Source organism: Myxocyprinus asiaticus, chromosome 8, assembly GCF_019703515.2.
Source record: "Myxocyprinus asiaticus isolate MX2 ecotype Aquarium Trade chromosome 8, UBuf_Myxa_2, whole genome shotgun sequence".
Lineage (NCBI taxonomy): Eukaryota > Metazoa > Chordata > Actinopteri > Cypriniformes > Catostomidae > Myxocyprinus > Myxocyprinus asiaticus.
In genome coordinates, this window is record NC_059351.1 from 41,254,559 (window position 1) to 41,275,563 (window position 21,005).

Below are 21,005 nucleotides of genomic sequence, written 5' to 3' on the forward strand. Positions count from 1 at the left end.
CAGAGCGAAACATACAGTGTAACTACTGTAGTCCGTTTCCCGAATGAATGACCATATACAGTATTAGCTGGTTCTTTTAAATCTACAGCGTGACCAGTGAAGTTTAATGTTTGAACAAATGACTCTTATGAGTCGGTTCTTTTGAATCTATACCGCAAAACATACAGCGCTACCTCCTGAACAAATGACTCTTAACAGCTGATTCTTTTTAATGAATGAAAACACACCGAACCACTCTTTCATTTTGTCAAGCCTGACTCAACTTTTACTGTATTATGCATACCAAAGGCTTGTGAGACTCAAATCTGGAGTAATTACTGGATGGTTGTCGACATTAAGTTTTGTTGTAATTTTTGTTGTAATAAGGTTGTAATTAGGTTGTATTTATTTTATAAAAAATATGAGTTAATACAGGGGTTTTTAAACTTTTGAATGCCAAGGACCCCAAATATGATGATCTTTTGTGAGGACCCCCAGCTATTTATTTTAATGTATAAAGTCACATACTGTGTGACCAAATTTTTAAGTGTGATATTATAAAGACAACATGTTGATTGCAAATTTGAATTTTGGCTTTTATATTATTGCACTGAAGACAAAAGAAATGATTAAATATTATCTAAGTTATATTTACTCCGTATTAAGTTGACTGCGTATCTTTTTACTACACAATATTAGTATAATATTAGATATAAACCTGAAGTGAAACATTTTCAGTTCAAATGGATTTGTACAGTGATTTACACTGTACAAGTACAATCACAACACAAGTACAATCTATTCTTGAAAGTGAGTACATCTCAGGAAAGGCGAGATAAACACGTAGAAATAAGATTTTTTTTGCACAGAACTATATGTAGAATTGTTTTAAATTATTACTGTTAAATTCTATGGCTGTCAATAGAATAAAATAACCTCAAGAGTTTCAACTAGTCTTTATACAGCTAAATGAAATGGTAATAATGTCAAATGTTAAACATTTTATGTTTTTAAAGCATTTTTTGTACCTTTTTTTTTTTTCAATGAAATTTTTTGTGGACCCCTAGTAACCCCTTACTGGGGGTCTCTGGACCCCAATTTTAAACCCCTGAATTAATAAAAATATCTTAATTAAAAAGTCTGTGTAAACACTTTTTGCAAGAATCTGTGCTGTTCAAATATGAAAAATATGAAACTGCTAAGGGCAGTAAAACTAATAAGAATTGCAGTTCTAATTTCTAAATATTTCTACCTCAAAAGTACTAGTAGAATTGTAGAACCATAAAGGAACTGGAATTGTTAAAAGGAATCAGAACCAGAATCTTTAAATTCCTTACGATTTCCATCCCTATGCATGTCCAGCACTAAATTCCTGTGTATCTGTATATTTCAGGCTCCAGTGGTAGAGATGGTGGAAAGGTTCTGGCATGTGTTCCAGCCTCTTCTCTTTGGTCTTATCGGTGCTGAAATTGTCATTGGTGCTTTGGAGATCAGCACTGTTTGTGAGTATCAGATAGACTTTCTATCCTGCTAGCAGGGGTTGCGTTAACCTAAAATTCTCAATAATTTACAGATTTTTTTTTTTTTTTTTTGAAAGATTGATGGAAAATTTCAAATGCTGTCCATCATTTTGACAGATAAGATATAAGAAAAACATTTTCACCTAGTGCATCAGTTTTGACTTCACTGTCTCTCTCACACTCCCGCTCTCTCTCTCTCTCTCTCTCTCTCTCTCTCTGTGTGTGTGTGTGTGTGTGTGTGTGTGTATGCCCTGTTTATTGCCTGGTATTAAGATGCATATTAACATCAGTCATCACCATTAACACCTGATAGTATGCGTCTCTTTTGACCAAGGAGAGGTCTGAATTATTGACTGCATATATCCGTCATTATGTTACTGTGTTACTGCATGATCAGTGTGTCACTTTATTATAATAAATCACAAAAAAAGTATAGTAACAAAATGAAAGTGTGAAAAAAGTGGCACATCATTACTTGCATTTAATCTAAGTGCAAACATTAACCTACATTTAGAACAGAATTGTCAGTTATTTTAGGGTAGCACCTGCATTAAAGCTTCAGAGATGCATGTGCTTCTCATCTGTGACTTCACTGTTATAGGCTATCAGGCGCATTGAAGAAGTTCCGTGAACCTGTGCATTTTCCGATCGGACGATTATTTAATTTAAAAGCACCACGTACCGGTAAAGTTTAAAAATCTTGTTTTAGCGCAGCGGTTCATTGACTGTTAACTACATTCACCCAAGAATTCCTTGGTTTCACCAGACTTGCAAAAATATCATTAAGCCTATCCACTGTCATGGATATGCCATTATAATGGATGCTACACTCCTGAATGTCGTACTTATAAAATTAAAACAAGTATGACGGATAAAAATAGACCTTGACGAAAATTTTACAACTTAGTCCGTCAGAGTGACGGATAAATATTTTTTCTAGCACAACCTCTGCCTGCTAATGTTTTTTATTTTGTGTACACATGAATGAATGAATGAAGTATCATGCCTTTTCTCAAAGACTCAAATCCCTTAAATAGCTTGGTCTTGTGGCTAAATCTTAGGGCTGATAACCAAAGGTTACTAGTTTGAGCCCTTTAAGGAGTGAGCCATTAGCTATCATGTAATAACTTGCTCCAGGGGGACTGGCCTTGTAATATGTAAAATCCCCTGCAGGGAATTTAAGGGTTTCTTGGCGGTCATTCAACAAAATGAATGCATTTCAAACATGCATTTAACTATCTCCTTTCTACTGTGTCCTCAGCTCTAGGTATTGCAGCCCTGTTCATTGCTCTCACTGTACGGTTGCTCATCACTTTTGCTGTGGTTCTGCATGCCGGCTTTAACCTAAAAGAGAAAGTCTTTATCGCTCTTGCCTGGATGCCTAAAGCCACAGTACAGGTAAACCTCTCCAGATCTACACTTAGAAACAAATTTATACCCCCTCTGTTCCCCCCACTTTATCCTGTATCATGTACGTGAGTTAGAGAGCATGAACTATGGCAGTGGTTCCCAACCCAGGTGTGTTTGATTAGGGAGATATCCAAAATATGTAGTGTTGGGGGGTCCTCCAGGAACAGGGTTGGGAACCACTGAATTAAGGTAATACAGGCTTTATTGGCTTGTATTCTACATGCTTGGTTTACTTGTGATTGACATATGGTGTTGTAGCCTTGTGATGAAAGATCTGTGGTTTTAAGGCATAGTTCACCCAAAATGATTTCATCATTACTCACCCTCATGCCATCCCACATGTATATGACTTTCTTTCTTCTACGGAACACAAATGAAGATTTTTAGAATAATATCTCAGCTCTGTTGGTCTATACAGTGCAGTTGAATGGTGGCCAGATCTTTGAAACTCAAAAAAGCACATTAAGGCAGCATAAAAGTAATCCAAATGACTCCAGTGGTTTAATCCAATATAATAGGTGTGGGTGAGAAACAGATCAATATTTAAGTCCTTTTTTTTACTATAAATGTCCACTTTCACTTCCACTTTCTTTTTTTTCTTCTTTTTTTTTTGCCGATTTGCATTATCTGTGCATATCGCCACCTACTGGGCAGTGATGAGAATTTATAGTAAAAAAGGACAAAAATATTGTTCTATCACTTCTGAGGACATGGATTTAACCACTGGAGTTGTATGGATTACTTTCATGCTGCCTTTATATCCATTATGGAGCTTCAAAGGTCTGGCCTCCATTCACTTGCATTGAATGGATCTACTACAGAGCTGAAATATTCTTCTAAAAATCTTTCACTTGTGTTAAGCAGAAGAAAGAAAGTCATACACTTCTGGGATGGCATGAAGGTAAATGATGAGAGAATTTTAATTTTTGGTGAACTAACCCTTTAAGATTAAATTTAAATGCATTGAAAGGTCCTTAACAGAGAACACTATGTGATTGGTTTAGGCCGCTATAGGCTCCACAGCTCTGGATATGGCCCGTTCTAAGAATGACCTTGAGCTGCAGAAATACGGAATGGACGTCCTCACCGTGGCTGTGCTGTCCATTCTCATCACCGCTCCTATTGGAGCCCTCATCATTGGCCTGCTCGGCCCTCGAATGCTGCAGAAACCAAAGAACCCTGAGTGGGGTAAGATGTTTGCACACACACACAAACACATTCATATGCAACATTATGCTACCTTATTAGATAGCCTGTTTTAAATAAAAGGCAGCATTTTAAGGTAAAATATTACCCCACTGCATGTAGATAGCAGAGTTCACGTGATCCACCAACTGATACATTTTGATACTACAGTTGAGTAGAAATGCCTACTAGAAGCCAACAGCACAGAGACTCAAGAGACTTCCAGCAATTTAATTGGTGTCAGTTTGCACAGCCTTTTTAGAAATTAGCTGGCTAGCTTTCTACTGTAGTTGTGAACAGGTTTTGGAACAGAGCTAAACTGCTTTGTGGATAAACAAACAATCCATTTGGATGAATGTGTTACCTGATTTATACATGGAAATGTATCCCCTTCTCAACCACAACTTGGAGAATTTAACACTGAGTTTGCTTCATTGTTTGTGCAATGCTCACTCTTGTGCTAATGTGTACGTCTTTTAAAAATTATTTTACATCCAAATGCTCAAAGCTCTTTAACTGAGGCATGTGGATTCTGATTGCTTCAAAGTCATCAAATTCACGTAGAAAAAAAACATATACCCTTCAGATAACTTCAGTCCCTCATAAAAAAACACACATATGTTCATTTATAGTAGGGTGTTTCTTCAGTTTTGGGCAATTTCATGTCCTAGGGGTAGATTTCTATTAAAAAAAAAAAAAAAAAAAAAAAAAAAAATTGTTATATGAAGGTCACATTATAACTGAATTAGAAACTTTTTACCAGGCCTTCATGATTTTTGTTACTTTTCAAATGCCATTTACAGTAGATTTTTACAGTTAAGATTTTTATTGTTTTAGCCTTGTCCCAGACCCAGAATATTAAATTATGAAAATCCATTATAAAAATGTTTAAAACTATGATTACTTAAAGAGTGAAATAAACATAAACCATTTCAATATTTGTTGTGTGAAAATTATTTTTATCAATATTTCAAAAATTACGACTGTGGTGACATTTCTATCACACCAAAAATGTTGCCTCTAATACATTTTTTTTTCTATCAAAAGTTAGTGTACTTGTTTACCAAGTCAACAAAAGTGTCAGTGAAAAACATGATTGAAGTAATATGAGACAAGTGATGTTTAAAGAAAACAGAAACATTAAAGGGATAGTTCACACAAAAATGAAAATTCTCTCATAATTTACTCACCCTCATGCCATCCCAGATGTGTATGACTTTCTTTCTTCTGCAGAATACAAAGATTTTTAGAAAAATATCTCAGCTCAGTATGTCCATTCAATGCAAGTGAATGATGATCTGACTTTTGCTCCAAAAAGCACATAAAGGAAACATAAAAGTAATTTATAAGACTCCATTGGTTAAACCCATGTCTTCAGAAGCAATATAATAGGTGTGGGTGAGAAACAGAACCATTTTTAAGTATTTGTTTTACTCTAAATCTCCACTTTAAGATGTGGAAGTGAAACTAAACAGGAACCACGTGTGACTTTCAGATGTAAAAGTGAAAGTGGAGATTCAGAGTAAAAAAAAAAAAAGGACTTTTATATCGCTTCTGAAGATATGGATGTAACCACTGGAGTCTGAGATGGATTACATGTTTCCTTTATGTGCTTTCTGGAGCTACAAAGGTCTGCTGACCATTCACTTGCATTGTATGGACCTACAGAGCCATTTTTCTAAAAATCTTTGTTTGTGTTCTGCTCAAGAAAGAAAGTCATACACATCTGGGATGGCATGAGGGTGAGTAACGAGATGAGAGAACTTTCATTTTTTTATGAACTATCCTTTTAACTATCCTTTGTGCCATTTTGTACAAAATAAAAGCATTTCAAAACAAACTTCCTGGTTAAACATTAAAGCACACTAGTGTGATAAATAGTACAGAATGTTTTCATATTTTATTTAATGTTGCCAAAATTATCCACAAATAATGCTTTTTTCACTGAAAAACGGAGGTGCAAAAGCTCAGGTCAGTGGGGCCTACGATCATTAAGTTCCAAAAAGAAATACAAAACCTGTGCTAATTTAAAGAAAACAAGTTGGCAAAAAGATCTAATGCAATATTTATTAGTAATATGGCATAATGAGAGATTTATAAGCAATTTTTATAGGCCGGTCATTTTTGACCGGGAACGCTGAAGTAGGTAAAAAATTTCAACACAGCACAAGGGTAAAAAAAAAAAAAAAAAAAATATATACATATATATATATATATATATATATATATATATATATATATATATATATATATATATATAAATGTAATTTCTGTCATTTTCTCCACAGAATTCTATTAAACACAATGCAGAATTTGAGATCTGGTGGAAATCACACTGGTGGCAATCTAGAAATCCACAGTGCTAAAAGTGCCCGAAGTTGAAAAAATGCCCTTAAATGATTGTAATATGTTGCACACACATTCATTTAAAACTGACATCTCTGAAATAACACTTACTTGCCACTAACTTCCTCTTTAGGATGCTCATTGAAAGTGTGTTTAACTTTGTGCACATTGTTTTAATCTTTATTTTCTGTATTGTAGCTGTCAGCCAAGGTGCTTTATCGGCATCAGGCACACCGGTGACATACGAGAGTGCTTTGTGATCCATGATAGAAGCTTTTGGAAATTTCTGGACTGGAGTTTCCAGGATCTTAGAAGGAATTGACACCCAACATCTGAGGCTGCTGATAAACCTTGTCTTTGTTACGCCCCTCTGAAGTCAGACTGCAGATATGGCAGACATGTTATTCAGAGCTGGACGGAAACGATCAAACATTACATTATTTAGACACAGGCAATGATTGTACTCTTAATTTATTGTTCTCCTTCTAAACACTACTTAAGCATCAAACACTACAGAGATTGTTTTAGTGCTATCAAGTAAATTTTTTTAACTTGTTTAAAATTGCATGCTGCTGTTTTGATAGTATTTGTTACATTAGGCGTATTATAAATCAGTCTATAGACTGCACATCTATGTTACAAAAAGTCATGTAGTGGTCAGTGTCGGATCGACCTCCTGCATTCTGACATTTTACATCAGAGTTCCTGCAGGTATCTACAGTCAGATTGTTCAAACATGTTTTGTGTTTACAATATGTTATTTTAGAATCTAATGAAAGAGACTGTTTATTATTATTATTATTATTAGTTTAATTATACAAGTCATTGTTATCCAGTATCTTACTAATTCTTTTTTCTGCTAACACTTAAACTGTCAGCATTGCACAGCTTATCATGTTACTTTCCAAAGAACAAGACATATTTATTTATCAGTTAAGTAATTTTTTTTTTTTTATATGATTGTGTTTTCATAATGTGTCTATTTTAATCTGTTATCATGCAGGGTCATGTGAAAGGTTTAGATAAGAGTATTTTTTTAGTGAAGTGAGTTTACAAGGTTTTGTCTCAGAATATAATAGTAATGCTACATGCAGTCATTGTTCATTTTCAAAGTAATAAAAAGACTGTTGTTATTCATAATTTAACATGTAATTACGTAACACCTTTTTTAAATTAAATGTCTGATGTATATGTGGTAATATGTATGTAGTGTGCAGTACAACAGAAATTACATGATATTTGCCTTGTTAGTAAATGGAAGGCAAAAGGCCCCATTCATTTGGAAGCATATAATTTTATGTCAAGCAAAGCAGATGTAAATAAGCAGCATTGTTACTTTTCATCTAGCAGCAGTGTAGTGGACTGCACCATTGTGTGCTTTATCAAATGCACACTACAAACCAACAGCAGATTTAGTCTGGGCAAGCATAGACTGTTACATTGGTATCACATGATGTGGTATCAATTCTCAGTTCTTGTTAGGAGACCAGTCATGCTAACAGCATTTAGAGTAAAAATACACATGCTACTTATATATCAGAGACATCAAATTATAAGTTTGGTTAAACTTTTATTTGATAAAAGTCATTAGGCACAGTCCAGTTGCAATACAAATGTAACCTTAATGAAAATAAACATCTATGGTGATTCCCATCACCAACAGCCATCAAATAAAAAACCACCTGGCACCGGAAATTCTGGTAAGAATCAATGGATTGTCAAACTGTGTGCAGTTTAAAACTGTTCTGAATGTAACTTAATACATACATAATATTAATTGCAATCTTACAGCATGTCGGTTCAGGTGGAAAGTAAAAGGAGGGCACATTTGTTACACTCATCATAAATACTGTAATAACATGTAATGATGTTGACCAAGGCATTTGTTACAATCTAATGCAACATGAAATGTCTATAGGTATGCAAACACTACAGTAATTTAGTATCCTGCTGTTGAAAAATTTACAATCATTTAGCAAACATTCTGTTGAAAACGGCAAAGAAAAAAAATACAAATCCTAATAATGTACTTCACTTAGAAAAGTTAACAAAAAAGTATGACTTTTAGTGTGATCTCACAAAAGGTCAAACGCAGGTCTTTCACAATAGCCTAAATGAACATGCTGTACAGAAAATAGTAAAAGGCAACTTAAAAAGTCAGATATTAAGAATGAAAAAAAAAAAAAGACTTTCGTGGACACACCTTTCCTTATGGTCCATTTATATTGCACACAAAGGTCAAACTACATTTTCCAATTAAAAAATAATTACAATAATAAACACCAAAACAATGTAACAAAATGTAATCAATATAATTAGTCTCTCAGATGAACTAAAATATTCAGATCATTACAGTGACAATTTACAGAACTATTTGTCTAAACTATAAAAAAAAAAAGTTGGAAATAGTTTTGGGTAAGTACAACAAACAAAACTACCGTAGGTTTTTCAGTGGGGAAAAACAACAATGTATTTAAAAGCGTTTTGAATGGTCTTCAAAGCACTGGTTACTCCTCTCTATGGGCCAAAAAACCCCCCCAAAAAAACAGGTCGGCTACAGAGTCTTCTTCTTAAGAATAAGTGGGCCAACGTTGTCCCCTGTCAGCTCGTTATGCTTTATGTGCGATTTATCACAAACAGGAAACTGCAAGAAGAGAGACAACTTAAGTTTTCATAGTAACAGTGGTTTTAGGGGCACCCAGGGACAAAACTGACACTGACAAACAGGAAGCTAACAATCACACATGCTTTTTCTTTTTCATAAAAAAATGAATAGGGATGCACCAATGTATCGATATTTATCAGCAAATTAAAACCATCGGCATATCGGTTATAAGCATAAAAATATAACTGATTAAAAATAATAAAAAAAAAAACAGGTTTAAATATAATTAATTATAATCACAGTTGGTAAAAACTCTGAATTTAAATGCACAATCCAGAAATAATGATAGCCACAAAATGTAGAAGGGTTGGGACTCCTTAGAATAAAAATGAAATATTAAATGTTCTTCCTCATTCTGACATTAAGGGAAAAACCACCATAAACGGATGTGACAGCTGTGAAAGTGGCACTTACCTAAAGGCTACGTCAGGGGTTCCCAAACTTTTTTTGTCAGTCGAACCCCTTATACCTAAATTATCCATCTCTCTCTCTATCCCCAGATTTTGCCTCTCGACTTTGAGTGGCAGATCCTTCAGTGTAATTGCACCAAAAATGTGGAATCCACTCCCTATAAGCCTCCGCAACATTTCCTCCATCTCTATCTACAAATCTCAGCTTAAAACTCATCTTTTCTCACAGAACTATCATTCTATTTCTGGTTGCTGAAAGTTTTTTTTTTCGTTTTTTTTCTTTGACCCTTGTAATTTTTTGTTATAACAATGTACACTGACTGTAAAGCGACCTTGAGCTTTTGGAAAGGCGCTTGTGACGAGGAGGGCGATGGAGCACGGCCGGTGCTGAATCAGCTGATCAGCGGGAGAGCGAGATAAAGGGCAGCCGGAGACGCCGGTTAGAGAGAGAGAGAGACGCACACAGCCGCTTTGCATGTGTGTTTGTGTTTATGTTTAAGTTCATTTATATCATTAAAGTTTATGTTGACTTCAGCCAGTTCACACCTCATCCTTGTCCGTACTTGAACTGCTACAGTGGTGCTGAAACCCAGGAGGGAGGAGGGATGCGCTGTCGCGGAGTCCTCACCGCTGCCATCCGCCAGGGGAGCAGCCGCGGCCGTCTGCCTGGGGACGGAGAGGTCACTGCCGGCCGCCAAGAGCCGGAGGAACTGCAGCTGTCTGCCGAGAAGGGGAGGAGTGTTTCCGTCCGCCAGGGGCTGGAGGACTCGCTGGCGTTCGCCAGGGGAAGAGCAAGCTGGCGTCCGCCAGAGGGCGGAGGAGCGGTTGAGGACTGGGCGACAGCGTGTCCGGGAGCCGGCGAGCAAATGCTTCTCTCTCTCTCCTCTCTCTCTGTGTCTCCGCTCGCCCTTTCCCTCTCCCCATGCCTCCCCTCGTCTTTCCCCCATGTTCACAGGAGGCGGGGTGGATCACTGGCTGACAGAACGGCCGGAAGGGCAGCGTCTCAGACCGGTAGCGCCCTGGCCTGAATCAGGCGGGGGAGGAGTGTGATGAGGAGGAGGGCGTGGCCGGGCCGTGATGGAGCACGGCCGGAGCTGAATCAGCAGATCAGCGGGAGAGTGAGATATAGGGAAGCCTGAGACACCGGTTCAAGAGAGAGAGACACACGTGGCCGTGCTGCATATGTGTCTGTGTGTCCTTATGTTTTATGTTGTTTTAAGTTCATTTATATCATTAAAGTTTATGTTGACTGTTCAGCCGGTTCCCGCCACCTCCTTGCCCGTCCTTGAACCGTTACAGCGCTGTTAAAATAAAACGTATTATTAAATGAATTAAAGTATCCCCTGATATTTTAAGTAACGTTTACCTTTCGAAATATAATTTTACATCTTTGCACTTTATTTTCTTATTTACATCTATTGTTCTTTTCTTATATTTATAAATTTTTATTTACCATTGGCATTTCTATCTCTATCAGAGATTGCACTAGTCTCAGTAGTAAAAAAAAGAAAAAGAAAGTTACATGGTCTTTTTTTTTATCTGTAATTTCTGTTTTTATTTCCCTGAAAATTGTATAAATGTATGTTATTCCATATGTGTATGTACATTTGATATCTTGATATGATAAAGTCAATATGTACCTGTATATTTTCAATTAAAAATGTAATTTCATTGAAGTAATAAAGCAAGCCAGAGCTGTAGCAACCATTATAACCTGGGGTGGGGGGACACCACACATTCAGTGCTTCAGTCAGGAGCCCTTTTGCAGTCTGGATGGCAGTATCCATTATACCAATATAATACAGAATTTAAAAGGGGGTTTTGTTTTCTTTGTTTAATTTTTCATGATGTGGTTGTCATATCAGTGGAATTGCCCAACATAAGCATAGTATGAATTTGTAATGTTTTATCATATACAGTACATGTAAAATGTGACCAGTTGTTTTGAACTGCAAAAACAGAAGTGCAGAAATGTTTTAGAAGTACAAAATAACCTTTTTTTTCTTATCTATCATTATGTTATATTTAGTTAATTTGTGTATATTTTTAAATACGTTTATCTTCCATTTATCTTTCTCTATAAAATGTTGGCCCATCATGTGTTCAACAGATCCAATCCATGTTCAATAGAAATGTTTTATTGTTAGAACAGTAAAAAAAAAAAGCTTTTGTACCCCTTGGTATGTCTTTAAAGCATAGTCTTAAGTAAAACAGTGATCTGATGACAAAATATCGTGAGTGGCAAATATTGGTATCAGCTTATAGATTTTGTTAAAATCGGTCTCAACCAAAAAATGTCATATCGGTGCATCCCTATAAAAATAAAAAATAAAATTAGTCAGACAGTATTTTTGAGCCAAAATCATTCATAATTTGATTTTCATGACTATTTTCCACCCTCTCTCTGACCCTTAGAATTAAAAGGGCTATTTTACGTTACTCTTACAGTTGTGACTGTTCATTGAACTATTTAATTTCCAATTATAAAGAAAAAATTGACATCTTGTGACATGACCCCTTTAAATTAGAGATAGACAATATTCACAGAAACTGTACTGCTTTTTCTCTCAGGCATCGGTCTTCTTACCGTTTTGGATCGCCAGCATCGACAGTAGCAAACGTTTGGACTCTTCAGGTCCTCTATGTCGATTTCGTTCACCACTTTAGGGTTTTCCTTTTGGATCTTCAGGTTGATTAAACTGTCCTTTTGGTTCTTTTTCTTGGGCAGGAAGGGTCGGATAGTCAGGTAACCCAACAGAGCCAAAATGCCCAACAATGGTAGGAGCCGCAACCACTCTGAAACTGAGAGACAGTAAAGTGTTTGAACTCATCATCTACAGGTTTTAACTGTACACCTTTTTTAATCAATCAGTACAACCTTTATAGTGAGGGTTTTTCTGCTTGTTGTGAATTAAATTACAGTATATATATGTCTATATATACACAATACTGTGCAAAAGTCTTAAGCATATAAAGTGTTTCACAAAAGCATTTGTCTTAAGATGGTTATTTATATCTTCAGCTTTAGTGTGTCAATAGGAAATATAAATGTTAGACACCAAAACATTACGTTTGAGAACAGAAAAGATTAGAATAGAAGAACAGGGAGCCCTGCAACAGATGTCATGGCCCCCACAAAGCCCCCACTGAACATCGTGTCAGTCTGAGATTACATATAGAGACAGAAGCAATTGAGACAGCCTAAATAGAGAGAAGAACTGTGGTGAATTCTCCAAGAAGCTTGGAACATCCTATCTGCCAACAACCAAGAAAAACTGTGTCCAGGTGTACCTAGGAGAACTGGTGTTGTTTAAAGGCAAAGGATTTAGCTTTTTTATGTTTACTAGATTTGTATGACATTAAGTGATAAATGAAAACTATTTATGTCATTATTTTTGAAGACATCCTCACTATGCAACATTTCTCACAAGTGCCTAAAACCTTTGCACAGTGCTGTGTGTGTGTATATATATATATATATATATACACACACACACACACACACACACACACATACAGAGAGAGAAAGAGAGAGCGCGCGCGCTGGAAAAAAATTAAGAGACCAATGCAAAATGATCAGTTTCTCTGGATTTACTATTTATAGGTATGTGTTTGAGTAAAATTAACATTTTTGTTTTATTCTATAAACCACTGACAACATTTCTCCCAAATTCCAATTAAAAATATTGTCATTTAGAGCATTAGAGCTTATTTTCAGAAAATGACAACTGGTCAAAATAAAACAAAGATGCAGTGTTTTCAGACCTCAAAAAATGCAAAGAAAACAAGTTCATATTCATTTTTAAACATCACTATACTAATGTTTTAACTTAGGAAGATTTCAGAAATCAGTATTTGGTGGAATAACCCTGATTTTCAATCACAGCTTTCATGCGTCTTGGCATGCTCTCTACCAGTCTTTCACATTGCTGTCGGGTGACTTTATGCCACTCCTGGTGCAAAAATTCAAGCAGCTCGGCTTTGTTTGATGGCTTGTGGCCATCCATCTTCCTCTTGATCACATTCCAGAGGTTTTCAATGGGGTTCAGGTCTGGAATTGGGCTGCCCATGACAGGGTCTTGATCTGGTTGTCCTCCATCCACACCTTGATTGACCTGGCTGTGTGGCATGGAGCATTGTCCTGCTAGAAAAACCAATCCTCAGAGTTGGGGAACATTGTCAGAGCAGAAGGAAGCAAGTTTTCTTCCAGGATAACCTTGTATGTGACTTGATTTATGTGTCCTTCACAAAGACGTATCTACCCAATTCCAGCCTTGCTGAAACACCCCCAGATCACCACCGATCCTCCACCTTGTCGTCTAACGGTTAGACGGAGACCTGGAGAGGCTTTCAAGCCACCATGTTTCGCACCCTGTGAGAAATTTGGTGGAGGATCAGTGATGATCTGGGGGTGCTACATTTTTGTGGAGGAACACACCTTCGGGACAGTTATGTTGATGAATCTACATGTTCTTTGTGTTTATTCCACCTATTGGCTGGAGTTTATCATCTTCTGTTGTGTAATTCTGTTTTACAAAATTTGTATAGAAACACCGGACTTGAGCATTCCAACAGCAAAGTTGTCATGGGGGCTCTCATAGGCGTACATGGACTGTTGGAGTTTAGAGGGATGGATGCCAGTTGGCGCTGTCGTGCAAGGGGTTAATGCACATGTTTTTCTTTTTTCTGTTTGTTTGGTTCAGGGGGAATTTTGGGGTTTTCTTTATAATTTTATTTTTGACACACAATCTATTTTTTTCTAATATGTTAAAATGTTAGTATGAGTGGATTGTCTCTCTCCACGTGGAATGTGAATGTGTTGGGGCATCCCAAAAGAAGGAAGGTTATTTATTTTCTTAAACATAAGAAATATGATAGTGTTTCTTCAAGAAACGCATCTTTCCCCACAGGAAGCTGAAAAATTTGGGAAGATATGGGGTGGACATGTTTTTTTTAATGCTGGCTCAAGTAAGAGCAGGGGAGTCATTACACTGATAAGTAAGCATCTACAATTCAAATGTCTCAAACAGATTAAAGATAAATTAGGAAGAGTCATTAATGTTTTAGCAGAAATTCAGGGGCAAAGTTTGATTTTGGCTAATATTTACGCACTTAACGCTGATGATCAGGGCTTTTTTATATATCTTGAAGGGATGTTGCAAGACGCTGGCAGCCCTCATGATATAATATTGGGAGGAGACTTTAATCTACTGATGGATATAGTGAAGCAAAAGTGTGTAAGCCCTCTAGAGCAACAATGACGCTTCACAGGATGTGTAAAAATCTTAGTCTTACAGATATTTGGAGACTTTTGAACCCATCAGGTAGGGACTATACATTTTTTTCATCAGTCCATAAGATTTATTCTAGAATCTATTTTTTTTTATTTATTTCTAAGCCCCTCATTTCATCTGTTGTTGATTGTTCAATTGGAAACATCTTAGTCTTAGATTACGCCCTGGTGGGTTTAGAGTTTGTGACGAGGAGGAGGGCGGGGCCGGGAGTCCGCATGGCCGGCCCCCAATCGGGCTAATCATTGGTCGCTTCCACCTGGGAGAGCCCCTCCCTGGTTTTGTATTGAACTGGAAGTTCTTGCCCCTATTTTGCCATTGCAAAGCTTTTCTATTAAACTAACCGGAGAAGTTAAGTTACACCCCGTTATCTTGCATTTGCACGCATATGGACAAAAGTGTCCAAGGTGTTTAATTCGGACATTTATTTAAATGTTGCCTCGAGCATATGGCTGAACCCAAAATTATGTATTAATAAGTCCCCTTTCTGCTGGTCAGAGTGGATTGTGAGGGAGGTTAATACGCTCGGTGACCGATATGAGAGTGGAGTGTTGAGATCCTTTGAAAATATGGTTCAACATTTTAGGATTCCCAGATCTCAGTTCTTTAGGTATTTACAGCTGCCCAACCTGCTCTGTACTATTTTTGGGAGTAGCATACATCCCCCCCCCCCAAAGCGGCAGATACTCTGGAAGTGGTGATTACTGCTTTTGGAAAAGGTCATGAGGCATCAGTGTATTACTACCTGTTAATTCAGAGTCTGGGGGACAGAGCTTCAACTTCTCTTAAGAGATTATGGGAGAAAGATTTAAACTTGGTATTGGAGGAGGGCGTGTGGGCTAGGATTCTAAAAAAATGTCAAGTCTACATCTGGAGATGCATGGGTGCATCTGATGCAGTTTAAGATTTTACATAGAGTCTATTGGACCCCCTCTAGATTGTGTAGGCTTGGTCTTAAAGACACACCTACCTGCTGGCGATGCCAATCAAAAGACGGGGACACAACCCATGTTTTTTTGGAGATGTGTTAAGATCCAAGAATTTTGGTTGAGGGTTCAGAGCTTTATGTGTGACGTATTGGACACTCAATTTCATTTTGCCCCAGACTCTGTATCTTAGTGAAGAGAGGGATTTCTAGTTTAGATGTCTATGTGCATTCTTTATGTTTTTTGAAAGTATAAATTTTTTTGGTATTTTTTTATGTTCTAATTGTTGGTGACCAGTGTAGTGCGTGTTTGTGTCGGGTGGGGGTAATTTTCAGGGGTAGGGGTTTAATGTATATAATTGATTCCATATTTTATGTTGTGCTTGTTTGTCTTATGAATGGAATCAATAATTTTTTTTAATAAGAGTTTTTTTTTATTTTATTTTTTTTATTGTTGCATGTAACAGTTCTCCATACATGCTGATCTCTGGACAGACAATAAAGTGTATGCATGTCGGTTATAGCACATTCAGATGCATGATGGCAAAACAACCAGAGGGTGAAATGACAGTTTCTGAACCTCTAATGATTGGTCACTTCAAGTGTTTGAGTCTAAAGAACAGCTCTGACATTATTACAGATTGAATGTAATCTCATTTGATTCTCAAACTCACATTAGATTGGAAAACTGTTAGAATGTTTGTAAAAGACTGAACATGCTATTAGATGCATGCAGCATGCTTTGTTCTTCACACATTTTTAAAATAGACACTCAGTTGGGATCTGTTGTAGGGGAGAGCAGAATCTGTGCAATCCTAAATTAATAATTACAATGGTCTTAATGCACTATAAAAAGTGAGTACATCTTGTGTATCATAACCCGACAACTAGACTATAAGAAAGTTGTATTGCAGAAGATCGTTAGACACTTTCCCCAACCAGAGAGATGCCAAACAAATGCGGGTAACTAATAATTTTGTTACTTGAGAGGTTTTTAACAGACAGAAAACAAAGAGGCAACTACATCAGTCTTTCTATGCAGACATGCACGCGAATATGCTTCACTTCACACCTACGCTCGTGACAATTTGCGTGATAAAAGGCATACCTGTGAGTCTCGCAAATCCACCGATAGTTTCTGGCAGAGGCAGCTTCTTGAGGTAGGCTGGAAGTTGTATCTTGATAATCCTGGAGAGAGTTTCTAACACCATCTTGTATGACTTTGAGATCCTCTAATTGAGAGCCAGCGTGATATTTCCTGGGACGTTTACGTCATCGTGGTAGTGTAGATGCGTAGTATGTTCTGTTACAACTGGAAGAATTTACGTAGTTTTCATAGTGAATAAGCGTTAACACACGCCGCGGCGTCAAAGTGACAACCAATCACCGTGTGCAGAGCTGGTTGAGTCCGATTGGCTCCTTTCACCGCACCACTTGATATTAGTTTTTTAAGTTGACAAAAACAGCCATTGTTATCTATCTATCTATCTATCTATCTATCTATCTATCTATCTATCTATCTATCTATCTATATATATATATATATATATATATATAATAATAAGTATATATAATAATATATATATATATATATATATATATAGAGAGAGAGAGAGAGATTGAGAGAGAGAGAGAGAGAGAGAGAGAGAGGGGTTGGGGAGTAAGGAAATACATGTAACGGGATTACGTATTTAAAATACAAAATATAAGTAACTGTATTCCACTACAGTTAAAACTTAAATCATTGGTAATTAGAATACAGTTACATTCAAAAAGTATTTTGATTACTGAAGAGATTACTTTGCATTTTATTGTCATTTGTTTCATTTAATATTTAGTCCTTTCAGATGGAAAACATTTATACATATAAACGATGTGATCCAAAGTGCATTTGAACAGCGGTGAAACACTTTCTTATGATGTGTTTCATTCATATAAGCAGACAGAGAAGAAAGTTTGATGTAAGTTTGGAGCAGAAGAAATAGAAATAAACCTTGTGTAAATTGTCAGCTTTACGCTAAGCTAAAATGCTATTTCTAGCCATTTTACATGCACACGTTACCAGACATGATCATATTTTTTTATCAAGAAAATTCACGTTGGATCATATTTTCTTTTTTCTAGTAAGACCATTGATATTAGGGCAAAAATCGTATTCTTGATCATTTTTGTATTGTTTTCCTGTAAAAATATCTAAAAATCCTTAAAACAAGATCAATTTGATTTATCTTGTTTTAGAAACAACACTGCTTAAGATATTTAGGTTTTTCAGAGAATGTATTTTTAACAGGTGTATTTTGTCTTACTGTACTGTCAGAGTTTTTATAGTCAAAACAAGTGAAAAAATCTACCAGTGCTGAAGAAGTAATCCAAAGTATTTAGAATATGTTACTGACCTTGAGTAATCTAATGGAATACGTTACAAATGACATTTTACAGCATGTATTCTGTAATCTGTAGTGGAATACATTTCAAAAGTAACCCTCCCAACACTGTATATATACAGGGAACAGTATTTGCATAACTGCTGATCTCCTGGGATTTTCACGCACAACAGTCTCTAGAATTTACTCAGAATGGTGCCAAAAACAAAAAACATCCAGTGACCGGCAGTTCTGTGGACGGAAATGCCTTGTTGATGACAGAGGTCAACAGAGAATGGCCAGACTGAATCGAAATGGCAAAGTCTACGGTAACTCAGATAACCGCTCTGTACAATTTTGGTGAGAAGAATATCATCTCAGAATGTTTGTTATTCCTTTTATTTTTATTTTGGAAATATGCTGTTTGTGTTGAACATATAAACAAACTACAACATTACTTATTCTGGAAAATAATAATAATAATAATATAATAATAATATAATAATAATAATATTAGTATATATACACTGTATATACTGTAGATCTTCAGTAGATCTTCAGTAGATCACTGGAGCTTCCACACCATCATTCCGGTCCCCAAAAAACCCAAAATCACAGGACTTAATGACTATAGACCTGTCGCTCTCACGTCTGTGGTCATGAAGTCATTTGAGAGACTGGTTTTGGCCTACCTGAAGGACATCACTGGACCCCTGCTGGACCCCGAGCAAACAGGTCTGTGGATGATGATGTCAATATGGGATTGCATTATATCCTGCAACACCTCGACAGACCTGGGACTTATGCAAGGATCCTATTTGTGGACTTCAGTTCAGCCTTCAATGCCAAGTTTTAGGCACTTGTGAAAAATGTTGCATAGTGAGGATGTCTTCAAAAATAATGGCATAAATAGTTTTCATTTATCACTTAATTTCATACAAAGTCCAGTAAACATAAAAAAGCTAAATCAATATTCGGTGTGACAACCTTTGCCTTTAAAACAACACCAGTTCTCCTAGGTACACCTGGATACAGTTGTTCTTTGTTGTTGGCAGATAGACTGTTCCAAGCTTCTTGGAGAACTCGCCACAGTTCTTCTATCTATTTAGGCTGTCTCAATTGCTTCTGTCTCTATATGTAATCTCAGACTGACATGATGTTCAGTGGGGGACTTTGTGGGGGCCATGACATGTGTTGCAGGGCTCCCTGTTCTTCTATTCTAATCTTTTCTATTTGCAAACATAATGTTTTGGTGTCTAACATTTATATTTCCTATTGACACACTAAAGCTGAAGATATAAATAACCATCTTAAGACAAATGCTTTTGTGAAACAACTTATATGCCTAAGACTTTTGCACAGTACTGTGTGTGTGTGTGTGTGTGTGTGTGTGTGTGTGTGTGTGTGTATATATATATATATATATATATATACATACACTGTATATGTTACATACATATATAAAATGACCTCTGAAACATTGCTATATACCTCTACCCAGAAATACAAATAGTCTTATAAAACTAGAAAAGCAGCAGACTGACAGCTTTGAAATGTCATTTGATACAACTGGTTGCTTATTTATAAATAAATTAATAATAATAATAATAATAATAATAATAATAATAATAATAATAATAAATAATGTTGAAACGTTGAAACATTGTATTTTTATCCAAAAATACAAATTGTCATTTTGAAAAACCATTGATATACATAAAATGTATATACTGGATTTTTATTTTCCACGCTTTTAGTAGTTACAGTATAAAAATAATTAATTATTTATATGCAGAACCTCTATTTAAAAACATGATACACATGATAATAAAGTTTATTAAATCTCTTTGATTGACAGCTGAGTCATGAAAAAACAGCATTGCCCAGCATTCCGTGCTGTAAGGTAATTTCAAGCAATGCATTTTTGTGGATACACTTTTGAAGAACTGGTAATATATTGCACTTAAAAACCGAGCATAAACTTGAGGGGTGTTTTTAATGGTAATCAAGCACTTTTATTGCGATTTTAAAATATTTTAACTTTTCTTCAGGCATCTAACAGGACTACTACGCGCTCTGACGTTTAGGTTCATGTCTGTCCAGTGTCATTGGTGAATGACCGAAGATGTCTCACAGCAGGTTGTTTGCCCGGTTGCTCTGTAAGTGAAACCTACACAAGTGTTGTTGCATTTTAAACACAATGTTTCCTTCGTAATGACATGGTTCCAGCAACAAATGTAAGCGTGAGAGTAATTTATGTCTCTTTATTTGGGCTGTACACACACAGTCAGCTAATGCTAATGCTTGTGTGCAGGTATCAGAGATTGGGATTCTGAGCACTAGTTTAGCATGTTTAACAGTGTCTAACTTGTGAACCGTGACCTTTACTGGTTATTGTGCCTAATCAAGGGTCACCTAATAAAAATGTCTAATAGATCAATGCTAGTGAGACTATATTTAGGACTGAGAAAGCATCACACGGACATCTTAGAAGCCCGTGTGTTTCTTACTGTTTAGCTCATGTTATCAACTGGGATGTCCTTGCTTTTTATGATTCTGCAGAAGACATTGTGACAGGCTAGTATTAACATGTGAGGACCTGCGTGAAATGTTACTGTGTGGTCACATATGCTTCAATGTCATCAGTGCATAACGTTTTAAATGCTGACTGGTTTGCTTCAGTGGCAAAATTGACTATCTTTAGATTTCTGTTAAAGAATAATGACAAACTAAGAAACTGTCAAAATGAACAGTTTTAATGCGTCCGCGTGGGCGTGTAGCCACTTTTGACACTCTTGTCTCTCTCTGCCAAGTTTTCCAGTCTTGTGCAGTTCAGGTGCCTGTCAATAATGGAATTTTCACTCAAGCTGAACTGAAGGCAGTGTTGACTACTGTCTCTCGCAAACGGCCA

At 36.4% G+C, this 21,005-nt stretch overlaps 3 protein-coding genes across 4 annotated transcripts in view; 2 read left to right on the plus strand and 1 right to left on the minus strand.

Moving 5' to 3' along the window:
* Positions 1-7,881, plus strand: part of LOC127444576 (sodium/hydrogen exchanger 9B2-like) — a 28,824-nt gene extending 20,943 nt beyond the window's left edge. Inside the window, exons 9-12 of the mRNA XM_051704028.1 lie at positions 1,373-1,481; positions 2,761-2,897; positions 3,914-4,097; positions 6,639-7,881. Coding sequence (XP_051559988.1) covers positions 1,373-1,481; positions 2,761-2,897; positions 3,914-4,097; positions 6,639-6,700 — 492 coding nt within the window. The 3' untranslated portion in view covers positions 6,701-7,881. The remainder of the gene's footprint in view (positions 1-1,372; positions 1,482-2,760; positions 2,898-3,913; positions 4,098-6,638) is intronic.
* Positions 7,882-7,990: 109 nt separating this feature from the next.
* Positions 7,991-17,021, minus strand: LOC127444612 (CDGSH iron-sulfur domain-containing protein 2). Of its 2 annotated transcripts, none has more exons than XM_051704079.1 (3): positions 16,840-17,021; positions 12,103-12,317; positions 7,991-9,084 (listed from the first exon to the last, which is right to left on the minus strand). In XM_051704079.1, exons 1-3 carry the CDS (start codon positions 16,940-16,942, stop codon positions 8,995-8,997), a joined length of 408 nt encoding a protein of 135 aa, XP_051560039.1. In that variant the 5' UTR covers positions 16,943-17,021; the 3' UTR covers positions 7,991-8,994. The 2 variants fall into 2 exon arrangements, with proteins under 2 accessions (XP_051560039.1, XP_051560040.1); XM_051704080.1 differs by lacking the exon at positions 7,991-9,084 and adding an exon at positions 9,091-11,828.
* Positions 17,022-20,145: 3,124 nt separating this feature from the next.
* Positions 20,146-21,005, plus strand: part of LOC127444594 (succinate--CoA ligase [ADP/GDP-forming] subunit alpha, mitochondrial-like) — a 40,093-nt gene continuing 39,233 nt past the window's right edge. Inside the window, exon 1 of the mRNA XM_051704051.1 lies at positions 20,146-20,253. Coding sequence (XP_051560011.1) covers positions 20,220-20,253 — 34 coding nt within the window. The 5' untranslated portion in view covers positions 20,146-20,219. The remainder of the gene's footprint in view (positions 20,254-21,005) is intronic.

What these genes read in the sequence shown, in the direction of transcription:
- LOC127444612 (XM_051704079.1), bottom strand. Translation starts at nt 16,942, where the DNA reads ATGGTGTTAGAAACTCTCTCCAGGATTATCAAGATACAACTTCCAGCC. An exon ending in TGGATTTGCGAGACTCACAG is followed by an intron (nt 12,318 to 16,839) that starts GTATGCCTTTTA and finishes ACTGTCTCTCAG; the next exon opens with TTTCAGAGTGGTTGCGGCTC. An exon ending in GATGCTGGCGATCCAAAACG is followed by an intron (nt 9,085 to 12,102) that starts GTAAGAAGACCG and finishes CTCTTCTTGCAG; the next exon opens with TTTCCTGTTTGTGATAAATC.